The sequence below is a fragment of the Grus americana genome, chromosome 32 (assembly GCF_028858705.1).
Source record: "Grus americana isolate bGruAme1 chromosome 32, bGruAme1.mat, whole genome shotgun sequence".
In the NCBI taxonomy this organism is placed as follows: domain Eukaryota; kingdom Metazoa; phylum Chordata; class Aves; order Gruiformes; family Gruidae; genus Grus; species Grus americana.
In genome coordinates this window covers 1,700,723-1,712,822 of record NC_072883.1, presented here as the reverse complement: position 1 = coordinate 1,712,822, position 12,100 = coordinate 1,700,723, and the positions used below count along the sequence as shown (strand labels likewise).

General features: G+C 56.0%; 1 protein-coding gene and 1 long non-coding RNA gene across 2 annotated transcripts; both read right to left on the bottom strand.

The window, feature by feature from the left end:
* Positions 1 to 586: 586 nt before the first annotated feature.
* On the bottom strand, positions 587 to 2,924 carry LOC129198430 (uncharacterized). The gene is made up of 2 exons (XR_008574473.1): positions 1,714 to 2,924; positions 587 to 1,665 (listed from the first exon to the last, which is right to left on the bottom strand). It is a non-coding gene; the product is annotated as an uncharacterized LOC129198430 (long non-coding RNA).
* Positions 2,925 to 3,730: 806 nt separating this feature from the next.
* Positions 3,731 to 11,953, bottom strand: LOC129198264 (butyrophilin subfamily 1 member A1-like). Its single transcript, XM_054807414.1, has 11 exons — positions 11,717 to 11,953; positions 11,322 to 11,406; positions 10,513 to 10,860; positions 6,390 to 6,671; positions 5,988 to 6,092; positions 5,750 to 5,770; positions 5,432 to 5,452; positions 5,030 to 5,053; positions 4,758 to 4,790; positions 4,114 to 4,269; positions 3,731 to 3,816 (listed from the first exon to the last, which is right to left on the bottom strand). The coding sequence occupies exons 2-11, from the start codon at positions 11,392 to 11,394 to the stop codon at positions 3,731 to 3,733; spliced, it is 1,149 nt and encodes a 382-aa protein (XP_054663389.1). The 5' UTR covers positions 11,395 to 11,406; positions 11,717 to 11,953.
* Positions 11,954 to 12,100: the final 147 nt, after the last annotated feature.

Here is a 12,100-nt window from a genome sequence, read left to right as displayed (position 1 = left end):
CAGAAAGGGCAGAAGGAGATGGGGGCGGTGGGGGTAGAAGGAGGTCCCGCAGACTCCCCCCGTGTGGGTGCAGCAGGGGGGCGGGTCCCGTCCCCAGCCCTGGCCGTCCTCCTGCCGTTACCTGTGCAGCGCTGCTGGCGGCGGCATCACCGGGAGCGGCTCCGGCATCGGTACTGGCTGCCCAGGCTCAGCTTGGTTCTTGTTTCCCGCACCCCCAGCCCTTTCCTGTGTATCCCCTACCCCTTCCCGTGCCCTGCCGGGCTCGGTCGCCCCCGGCCCCCGCTCCCAACACCCTCCCACCTCACCCCAGCCCATCCCACCCCATCCCGGCCCCGGCTCCGCTGCAGCACCAAACCCCAGAGCAGCAGCAGCCACAGCAATCAATACTGCTAAATATCACTTTAAAAGAGCCCCAGGTGGGGAAATTCTTTCTCCACTCAGAAGGTTCCTCTGCTGCTGCACCTAAAGCCACTGTCGTGGTTTTACCCCAGCCGGCAGCTAAGCACCATGCAGCCGCTCACTCGCTCCCCCCCCCCATCGGGATGGGGGAGAGAATTGGAAAAGTTAAAGTGAGAAAACTCGTAGGTTGAGATAAAGATATTTTAATAGGTAAAGCAAAAGCCGCGCGCACAAGCAAAGCAAAGCAAGGAATTCATTCACCACTCCCCATGGGCAGGCAGGTGTTCAGCCATCTCCAGGGAAGCAGGGCCCTGTCACGCGTAATGGTTACTTGGGAAGACAAACGCCATCACTCCGAACGCCGCCGCCCCCCCCTTCTCTTCCCCCCAAGCTCCTTATAAACTGAGCATGACGTCATATGGTATGGAATATCCCTTTGGTCAGTTTGGGTCACCTGTCCTGTCTGTCTCCTCCCAACTTCTTGTGCACTCCCAGCCATCCCGCTGGCAGGGCAGCGCAAGAAGCAGAAAAGGCCTTGGCCCTGTGTAAACACTGCTCAACAATAAGTCCATAGAACAAAAACATCTCTATATTATCAACACCGTCTCCAGCACAAATCCAAAACATATCCCCACACTAGCTACTATGAAGAAAATCAACCCTCTCAGCTAAAACCAGGACATTATCCACCCCTTATTCCATACTATTTACGTCATGCTCAGGTCCCACACAATTCAATACATCCTCATTAAGCACCACCACCCTTCCCATCCCTTGATATAATATGCTGATATCATTCCCTTAGTCTGTGGACCACCCTTTTAAAATGTCCATAAATGTCCACAGAATGTCCATTGGGTTGACTTGGTCCACAACCTTGGGCTCCATCCACCATGGTGGTCACTCAGAACAGGAGAGGTGGTTGACGTGTGGAGTTACTGGGCACCAAAACCAGCTCAGGTCAGGTCCACTGCTGCACTTGCGCTGCTTCTTGTAAGGCTCGTTCTCCATTGGTTCAGGTGATTTCTGCTACAGTAATTCCTGTAACATGCAACTCAAATCATGGGTTACAACAATTTAAAGGTATTTCCATTACAATCTCCACCCCTGGTCCCTTCGAGTCAGACCATCAAGTTTACCATTGCAATGAACACCTCCCCTTGCCCCTGCTCCGGCTTGAACTTATCCACAGACTGCAGTCCCTTAGGGGTGTACCTGCTCCAAGTGGAGCCTTATCCACGAGCCACAGTCTCTCCAGGGGTACACCTGCTGTGGCATAGACTTATCCACAGCCACAGTCACTTCAAGGTGCACCTGTTCCAGCATGGCCTTCTCCATGGGCCACAATGCCTTCATAGATATACTTGCTCCAGCGTGGCCTTGTCCACAGTCACAGTCACTTTAGTCCTCTTAGAAATAAACCTGCCCTGTCATGGGCTCGTCCATAGCCACACACTTTGAAATGTTCCAGCATGACCCCATGCACAGCCACTGATGCTTCAAGGTGTACCTGCTGCAGCATGGACTTATCCTTGCCACAGATGCTTCGAGGTGTACCTTCTCCAGCATGGACTTATCCTTGGCTCACAATCCTTCCAGAGGTATACCTGCTGCGGCACAGACACAACCACGGCCCCAGACACTTCGAGATATACCTGCTGCGGCACAGACGCAACCGCGGCCCCAGACACTTCGAGATATACCTGCTGCGGCACAGACGCAACCACAGCCACAGACGCTTTGGGGTGTCCTGCTCCGACGTGGACTCATCCACAGGTCACAGTCCCTTTGACTCGAGTGCACACAGGAGCTCCAGCCTGTCCAGGACAGCAGCACAGAAACAGCAGCAGTGCCCTGGCCATCTGCCAGGCCAGGCACATCGCCATTGCTGTTATCAAAACGTTCCAAGGCACAGCACAGTAAGATGATAAGCAGTACAGCAGTACAGCGAGCAGCGAAAGCAAAAAGCAGCCACTAACGAGCACTAGCCTCTAATATACAGTAAGGCAAGCAAGCCCCATGGCAAGCACAGGAGCCTGCCAATTAATAGCTAATAACAACTATAAATTCAATCTAGCACATTCCAATCAAATCTGTCATTATCTCGAACCCTTCGTGCCCCACGTTGGGCGCCAAAAAGGACTGTCGTGGTTTTACCCCAGCCGGCAGCTAAGCACCATGCAGCCGCTCACTCGCTCCCCCCCCCATCGGGATGGGGGAGAGAATTGGAAAAGTTAAAGTGAGAAAACTCGTAGGTTGAGATAAAGATATTTTAATAGGTAAAGCAAAAGCCGCGCGCACAAGCAAAGCAAAGCAAGGAATTCATTCACCACTCCCCATGGGCAGGCAGGTGTTCAGCCATCTCCAGGGAAGCAGGGCCCTGTCACGCGTAATGGTTACTTGGGAAGACAAACGCCATCACTCCAAACGCCGCTGCCCCCCCCTTCTCTTCCCCCCAAGCTCCTTATAAACTGAGCATGACGTCATATGGTATGGAATATCCCTTTGGTCAGTTTGGGTCACCTGTCCTGTCTCCTCCCAACTTCTTGTGCACTCCCAGCCATCCCGCTGGCAGGGCAGTGCAAGAAGCAGAAAAGGCCTTGGCCCTGTGTAAACACTGCTCAACAATAAGTCCATAGAACAAAAACATCTCTATATTATCAACACCGTCTCCAGCACAAATCCAAAACATATCCTCACACTAGCTACTATGAAGAAAATCAACCCTCTCAGCTAAAACCAGGACAGCCACTTGGTTGCCAAGATGCTTTCACACACTCAGCCCAATCCCCAAAAGAAGCAACGAGCCACAGCCACCTGTCCCGAGTGCCCAGCGAGGAAGGGGATTAGGGAAAGACAAATCACTCTTGCTCCCAACAGGATTGTGTGGTGTAGAAGGATGGTGAGAGAGCAGGGGCATCCTGGGGACAGGGGGTGCTGGCAAAGTTTGGGTCTCCCCAGAAGGAAGAGAAGGGGGTGCCTGAGTTGTGAGTGCCCCCCGCCTCTGATCCCCACTCCCCGTGCTCATCCTGCAGGGAGCTGCCCCCAGGCTCCTGCTCCAACCACTGCTCCAAGTGCGCTGGCTGCAAATGCCCTTCGCGGGCAGGCAGGAATCAGGACAAAAAGCCCCCAGGAACCAGCACGGCCACACTCCATGGTCACCCACAAAGCTTTCTTGAAGGCCATGGTGCTGTGCCTGGGCAGGGTGGGCTTGGGCAGGGCAGAGAGGGACATGTGCTCCTGCAGGATGGAGGAGAGGAGAGCGGGCAGCGTCTGCAGCAGGGCAGGGGCTGTCCGGGGCTGCGGTGGGGATGGAAGGGGGGCAGCGGGTCTAGGAGGTGTAGTCCCTCAGGCACAGTTCGGTTTCCTCCGTTTCCAGCAAAAACCAGGGTCGGATGATCTCTCCATTGAACAAGGCTGGTGGGAAAGTGAAGATCTCGACCCCGCTGTCGGCATCAATGAAACTCACCTCCCCCTGCATGCAGTCCAGACAGACCCAGAATCTCCTGGGGATGGGGATCGGGGACAGGGAGGTGCGAGGAGAGCTGAGAGACACAAAATGCCCTTTCCAGTTCCGCACCGCCCAGATCCCTCTTTCAGGGCTCAGGTCCATATACCCCTTCCTGTCCACAGAGTCCCTGGCCACCCCCACAGCCCACCAGGAATCACCTCCCACCTCCCCCTTCACCTCCACCCCCCAGCAGTGCCTCCCCTCCATGAACCCCTCCTGGCCCAGCACACAGCACCAATATGTAAATCTCTCAGGGGTGTCGGGCAGGTCCTGCCGTGCTCTTCCCCATCTCACACTTCTCCCATCCGCTGACAGGACAAGATCAGGATGAGCCGAGTTTGGATCGAGGGTCACCACGTCTGCAGGGGACAGGAGGAGCCAGAGCATCAGGGGCAGAGCTGCGTCGTGGGCAGGGTTTGAGCACCCTGGGGCCAGGCTCTGCCCCGCGGGGCAGCACACGGGGCATCTCCTTCCTCCTAGAGATGCCCATGACGGGGCCAGCCCCAGCACGGCCACAGCCCAGCTGGATCCCCTGGGAACAGGCAACGGTGGGGCTGCAGCCCCAGCAGGGAGGAGCAGCCTGGGGAGGCAGTGGCTGGGTCTGGGCAGTGCACGGGCTCTCAGGGGGGTGGCAGAGGGCTCCTCTTGGCCCCAGGGATGCCACTCACAATGCCTTGGAAAGGCAAGAAAACGGACTGGAGAACAGGCTAGTGCCCTGCTCTGGGGTGTCTGAGTCACCAAACACACCCAGGCACGGCCAGTCCCGGGCACTGCCCAGCCCAGATGCCCCTTGCACACAAGCACAGGGAGGAGAACCACCCAGAATGACAATAAGATACGGGATTACCTGGATGATGGGGAAGCAGAAACTTTCTCCAGGCTACAAGGAGAGACAAGAGCTGGTCACATCCCCCAGCCGGTCCCCAGCAACTCTGGGCATAGGAGAGGGTCCAGGCGTGGGCTGGTGTCCCTGAGCTGCCCACCCTGCCAGGCACATCGCCTTGGGCTTTCCCAGAGCCAGGGGCTGCAGGGATGGAGAGGACGGGCAAGGAGGGAAAGGGCCGAGCACAGAGTGCCTGGGACAGCACCCAAACCATGACAGAGTTCACAGACACTCACCCTTCAGTCCTGCAACTCTTTTCTCTGGAAAGCAAAACCAAAAGCATTACAAGATCAGAGGGGACAGGTTGTCATCCCAAGGCTGCTCCCACAGCAGCAGGCAGAGCTGTGGCAGACCTCAAATTCCTTCTTTGTGGGGATTGGGAAAAGACCACCTTGCTCCTCGGAATGGCTCCCTGCCAGCAGGGTCACATCCAATGGCTAGTGGCCAACGAGAGTGGTGGGGGAGAGAGGACAACCCTGGGCTGGTGTCCCTGAGCTTCCCACCCTCTCAGGCATAGTGCCTTGGGCTTTCCCAGAGCCCGGGTATGCAGGAATGGAGAGGACGGGCAAAGAAGGAAAGGTCTGAGCACAGAGCACACGGCACAGGACCCCATGTTGTGATGGAGCTCATAGACTCACCCAGTAATGCATCTCGTTCCTCTGGAAAGCAAAACCAAAAGCAATAAGTGATCAGAGGGGACAGCTTCTCATCCCATGGCTGCTCCCACAGGAGCAAACAGAGTTTGGGCTGACCCTCAACTCCCCCACCTTCTCTTTGGGGAGTGCAAAAAAACCCCAGACCCCAGGGAATGGATCCCTGCCAACCCATCCCCCGTCAGCCCACCCAGGCACTCCGGACTTCAGCCGTAACTTCAGGAGCCATCCAAACCCAAGTCCCTCCCAGGGGGGCTCCTTTGCCAGGAGGTTTGCTTGGTGGAAGGGGCCAGAAGGACTCACCCAGCTCTCTGGACTGCAGCACTGAAAAGCAAAGGCAGAGGAAGAGGGGGTCAGGACAGCAGCTGGCTTCATCCCTGGGAACATCTCAAGAGGGTCTCTTGCACCTTCCCTCCAGCCAGAGATGGTCTGGCCATGCTCCCTGTCCTCCTGCCCACACCCCACCGTGTCCTTGTGCCCTTCCTTCCTTTGCCCAAAGAGCTTTTTGGTGAAGGCAAAACATTCTTCTGACACCACTTACCTTTCCTTCTCCACAGATAAGCACCGAGGCCAAGGAACACAAGTGAAAGCACGAGGAGCACCCCCACACCAACCATCCAGGGACGGGCATTGTGGAAAAAGGGAGCTGAGAAACAAAACCATCAGCAGGAAAAGGGATGGTTTTAGAGTCCGGTGTTTGAGCAGAAGAAGAACAAAAAGACAAACGCCCCAAAGCTCGAGCTCACAAGCCCCTTGTCCTGGGAGCCCTGGCCTCAAGGGGAAATAGTCCTCTCTCTCCCCTGCACATACCAATGCTCACCTGAAGCGCACGAGGCTCCGGTTCTCTCGTGCACTAGAACTGATGCGAAGGTGCACACCCCTCCCGTGCCCCCACACCCCACACCTTGCACCGGGAACCCCAGATCAAAGCTGCTCAAAGCACCTGAGATGTGCAGGGACGTCTCCTGCTCCTGGTTGAGGCGGCTGTTCCTGACCACGCAGGACCACTTCCCATGTCTGTTCCCAGTCACAACGATGATGCCTTCGATGTCAAATAGGCCCCTCACATCCGAGGAATGTCTCTGGGAGACTGAGGGCAGAGGCTGCCCGTCGGGATCTTTCCACAGCACCTCCGGTTGTGGGTACCAGCCGGCCGATTGACACACCACCCACATTCCTCCATCCTCGTAAGCCTCGAGGGAGAGCTGAGGGACAGAGCCTGTGGCTGGGGAAGAGCCCGTGGTTGGGGTCAGTGTGGGATGGACTCAGCTCAAAGGCAACGACTGATCAAAAGGGACTTCAGTCTCTTGGGTCAGTCACTGAAGGATTCAGGAGTGCAGGTAATATTCTCCTCCCTCCTTCCAGTTGAGGGCAGCAATGGTGGGTGGAACAGGCGGACACAGTCCATAAATGCATGGCTCCGTGGCTGGTGTCAGCGCCACAACTTTGGGTTCTTTGACAATGGGACAGCCTACACGGCACCTGATGAACCCTGATAGGATTCATTTCCGTCAAAGGGGGAAGAGGATCTTTGCCCAGGAACTAGCGGGACTCATTGACAGAGATTTAAACTAGGCTTGAAGTGGGAGGGGGATAACATCAGGCTTGCCAGCAACATGTGGGACAACGTGCCCAGGTTGGAGGGATGGGGTGCTGGTGAGGGCTCTCAGCCTACTGCTCAGAGACATGCTGGATGCTGGCCAGCACACTTGAAGCCTAGAGAAGATGAGCCAGGGACTCCAGACGCAACAAGAACCAACCCAGGTAACACTGGGAAGATACATCAAAAGAATTCCAGCCACCCCAGCCAATAAGTCAGCCTCATCGGGGGCACAACTGAAATGCCTCTACGCGAACGCACAGAGCATGGGGAACAAACAAGAGGAGCTGGAGACGTGTGCACGCCTGCAAGGCTATGACCTTATTGGCATTACAGAGACGTGGTGGGATAGCTCCTATGACTGGAGTGTTGGGATGGAAGGGTACAGGCTCTTTAGGAAGGACAGGCAGGGCAGACGAGGATGGGGCATTGCCCTCTACATCAATGACCAGCTGCAGTGCATGGAGCTCCACCTGGGGATGGATGAAGAGCTGACAGAGAGCCTATGGGTCAGGATTAAAGGGAGCGCTGGGGCAGGGGACATCATAGCGGGGGGTCTGCTACAGGCCACCTGACCAGGGGGACTGAGCAGATGAAGCCAACTATAAGCAGATAGGAGCAGTCTCATGTTCACAAGCCCTGGTCCTTAGGGAGGACTTCAACCACCCCAAAATCTGTTGGAGGGGAAACACAACAGGCCACAAGCAATCCAGGAAGTTCCTGGAAGGTGCTGATGATAACTTTCTCCTCCAAGTGATAGAGGAGCCAACGAGGAGAGGTGCCATGCTGGACCTTATTCTCACCAATAAGGAGGGCCTGGTATGGGATGTGAAGCTGAAGGGCAGCCTTGGCTGCAGTGACCACAAAATGGTGGAGTTCAAGAGCCTCAGGGCAGCATGGAGGGCACACAGCAAACTCACTACCCTCGACTTCAGGAGAGTGGGTTTTGGCCTCTTCAGGGACCTGCTTGGTAGAATACCATGGGACAAAGCCCTGGGGGGAAGAGGGGCCCAAGAAAGCTGGTTGCTATTCAAGGGTCACCTCCTCCAAGCTCAGGAGCGATGCATCCCATCAAAGAGGCAGTCAAGCAATAATGCCCGGAGGCCCCCCATGGATGAACAAGGAGCTCCTGGGCAAACTCAAACGCAAAAAGGAAGCCTCCAGAGGGTGGAAGCAAGGGCAGGTGGGCTGGCAGGAATACCGAGAAACTGTCTGATCAGCCAGGGATCAGGTTAGGAAAGCCAAAGCCCTGGTAGAAATTAGTCTGGCCAGGGATGTTAAAAACAAGAAGAAAAGCTTCTATAGGTATGTTAGTGAGAAATGGAGGACAAGGGAAAATGTGGGTCCCCTCCAGAATGAAACGCACGACCTGGTTACCTGGGATATGGAGAAGGCTGAGGTACTCAACAACTTCTTTGCCTCAGTCTTCACTGGCAAATACTTGAGCCACACTGCCCAGGTCACAGAAGGCAGGGACTGGGAGAATGCAGAACCGCCCACTGTAGGAGAAGATCAGGTTCGAGAATACCTAAGGAACCTGAAAGTGCACAATTCCATGGGACCTGATGAGATGGGGTTACAGTGTTGGTGAGCAAGGGAGAGTGACTGACGTCATCTACCTGGAATTGTGCAAAGCATTTGGCACTGTCCTGCATGACACCCTTGTCTCTAAATTGGAGAGACATGGATTTGATGGATTGACCACTCAGTGGATAAGGAATTGGCTGGATGGTTGCACTCAAAGAGTTGTGGTCAACGGATCGATGTCCAAGTGCAGACCAGTGACAAGTGGCATTCCTCAGGGGTCGGTACTGGGACTGGTGCTGTATAACATCTTTGCTGCTGACAGGGACGGTGGGATCGAGTGCACCCTCAGAAAGTTTGCCAATGACACCAAGCTGTGTGGTGTGGTCGACACGCTGGAGGGAAGGGATGCCATCCAGAGGGAACTTGACAGGCTGGAGAGGTGGTCCCGTGCAAACCGCATGAAGTTCAACAAGGCCAAGTGCAAGATCCTGCACGTGGGTCAGCACAATCCCAAGCACGACTATAGGCTGGGCGAGGAATGGATTGAAAGCAGCCCTGAGGAGAAGGACTTGGGGGCGTTGGCTCATGAGAAGCTCAACATGAGCTGGCAGTGTGCGCTTGCAGCCCAGAAAGCCCAACCATGTCCTGGGCTGCATCCAAAGAGGTGTGACCAGCAGGTCGAGGGAGGTGATCCTGCCCCTCTACTGCGCTCTGGTGAGACCCCACCTGGAGTACTGCATCCAGCTCTGGGGGCCCCAGTACAGGAGAGACATGAAGCTGTTGGAGCGAGTCCAGAGGAGGGCCAAGAAGCTGATCAGAGGGCTGGAGCACCTCTTCTATGAGGACAGGCTGAGAGAGTTGGGATTGTTCAGCATGGAGATGAGAAGGCTCTGGGGAGATCTAATTGTGGCTTACCAGTACCTGAAGGGGCCTACAGGAAAGATGGGGAGGGGCTGTTTATCAGGGAGTGTAGTGACAGGACAAGGGGTAACGGGTTCAAGCTGAAGGAGGGTCGATTTAGATTAGATGTTAGAAAGAAATTCTTTACTGTTAGAGGGGTGAGGCACTGGCACAGGTTGCCCAAAGAGGTTGTGGATGCCCCTGGCTCCCTGGAAGTGTTTAAGGCCAGGTTGGATGAGGCTTTTGGGCAACGTGGTCTAGTGGAGGGTGTCCCTGCCTGCAGCAGGGGGGTTGAAACTAGATGACCTTTAAGGTCCCTTCCAACCCAAACCATTCTAGAATTCTATATGATTCCATGACTAAATCCGATAGCAGACACATCACAGGTCCCACCAGGGCTACAGGGCCGGCCACCAAAACCACCCCAACTTGTGCAGGAACTGCAGAGCATTGATGCCAAACAACCCCAGATCTCTCACAAAACAGCCCGGCAGAGCAAGACCCAGCTGCCGAGCTTCAGCACCTCAAGGCAGCATCAGCACTGACCCGTCTTTGTTCAAGAAGCCCCAACACTTCCAGACAACGTGCCAGGTCTCCTACGGCACAAAGGGCAAAGCCAAAGCAAAGATCCAGCTGCTCAGAGCCAGGAAGAGATCTCTTCCCAACTCCACACCTAACAGCGTCAGGTCCCAGCCTTGGCTTGGCTGGCAGCCCCAGCTCTCAGCCCAAGGAGCTGCTCAGCACCTTGACCCCACGGCCTTCACACCATCACCAGCACACCCTTCACAGGCACCGCGCACACCCAGCAAAGCCACCACATCCATGTGGCTCTGCCCCAAAACCACCTCCAGCACCACCTGCGTGCTCTCTCCTGGGCAGGCACTGCAGGCAACAGCCCCCTCACACCCCACCTCTTTCAATGGCTCCTGTCCTTCGGCACCTCATCCACACACCTGAGGATGGGACAGAGCTCTGGGAGGGACACACAAACCCAGGGACACCCGCACCAGCCCCTGCAAACACCACACCCACCACAAACCTGCCACCTCCAGATCCACCATAGCTTCTCCATAAGAGGCACCATCTGTCACAGTGCAGATGTACTGACCATCGTCAGAGGGTCTCAACCCAGAGATTCGCAAGTCCAGGCGTCCACGGGAGAGACCATCCCTGACCAACTCTGTCCTCCCAACATATTCCTCCATCTGATCCCCATACAGGTCCTCTCCATTTCGGTAGTGGTGCACCGTTTCAGAGACATGACGCCGAATCCACCTGATGTCCAAGCTCCGAGTGTCCGCACGGGGGGACAAGTGACATGGCAGCACGACATACTGCCCCACGGTGACCTGGAGAGGGCTGTCTGGTCCCACCACAGTAAAGTCAGCTTGGTGATGGAGAAGGACACAGAGACACAGAGATTGCGCCTACGTTAATTTAGGGGCATTGCATGGCAAGGGGCGAGCTTGGCGTGACCTTGGTGCACGCTCCATCCCACGGGCGTTGCTTTGCCCTCCCTGTGGTCCAAAGACAGTGGAGAAAGTGGCGAGGGAGTGGGAGGACTGGAAGGAGAAGGAGGTTTCCTGGGAGCGGGAACGTGCTCCAGAAAACGACCTCCACCCCAGCCAGCCCTGCTGCAAGCCAGAAACGTTTGAGGGGAGCGCTGCAGGACGGGACCGAAGGTGCCCCCAGGGCAAGGGACGTATTGCAGAAAGAGCCCAAGGGAAAGCAAAACCCATGCGGGGCCCAGCTCTGGGCTCGGCTCCCCCCACCCCACGGCAGCTCCTGTGCCCCACAGCTGCCACCCAGAGTGGGAGAAACCCCCCACCAGCCCTGCAGGATCCCTACCTGATCCCAGCCGCAGGACGTGCAGAGTCACCAAATAACTCAGGAGGCCCCTGGGGCTCGCAGGGAGCCACATCTGCGTCCAGAGCTGGAGAAGAGGGAGGGGAAGGGAGGCAGAGGGAGGGTGATGGGGGGTTACAGCTGCTGGAGAGGGGATGGGGAAGAAGGGCTGCACCTGCCCCAAAAGAGGCTCCGGAAATCCCACCAAACCACCTGCATCAGCACCCCAATGGCAGAAAAACCGTTGCTCCAGGGCAGGAAGGGACCAGACACGGCTCCCCCGGTGCAGCCCCCTGCTCTGCCCCACTCCCCCTCACCAGCATTTATTCCAAATCCCTGACAAGACTCTAAAGGAAAGGAAATATTCTAAATCCCCTGCGGAAAGAAAAGTCACTCACCAGATGGGCACGAGCTGTGGGAGGCACCAGGCTGCTCGGTTTCAGGTGCAGAATTACTGCCTGTGGGGTGATGTTCAGGGTTTGCGTGGCAAGGTTTTGGTAGCGGGGGGGCTACAGGGGTGGCTTCTGTGAGAAGCTGCTAGAAGCTTCCCCTGTGTCTGACAGAGCCAAGGCCAGCCGGCTCCAAGAGAGACCCAGTGCTGGCCAAGGCCAAGCCCATCAGCGACAGTGGTAGCACCTCTGGGACAAAAGAGATAAGAAGGAGGAAAAAAAAAAACCAACAAAAAAACCAGCAGCTTTTGCAGCCAGAGAGAGGAATGAGAAGATGTAAGAAACTCTGCAGACACCCAGGGCAGTGCAAAAGGAGGGGGAGGAGGCAATGCA

What these genes read in the sequence shown, in the direction of transcription:
- LOC129198264 (XM_054807414.1), bottom strand. Translation starts at nt 11,394, where the DNA reads ATGTGGCTCCCTGCGAGCCCCAGGGGCCTCCTGAGTTATTTGGTGACT. An exon ending in CGTCCTGCGGCTGGGATCAG is followed by an intron (nt 10,861 to 11,321) that starts GTAGGGATCCTG and finishes TCCATCACCAAG; the next exon opens with CTGACTTTACTGTGGTGGGA. An exon ending in GCTGCAGTCCAGAGAGCTGG is followed by an intron (nt 5,453 to 5,749) that starts GTGAGTCCTTCT and finishes TTTGCTTTCCAG; the next exon opens with AGGAACGAGATGCATTACTG.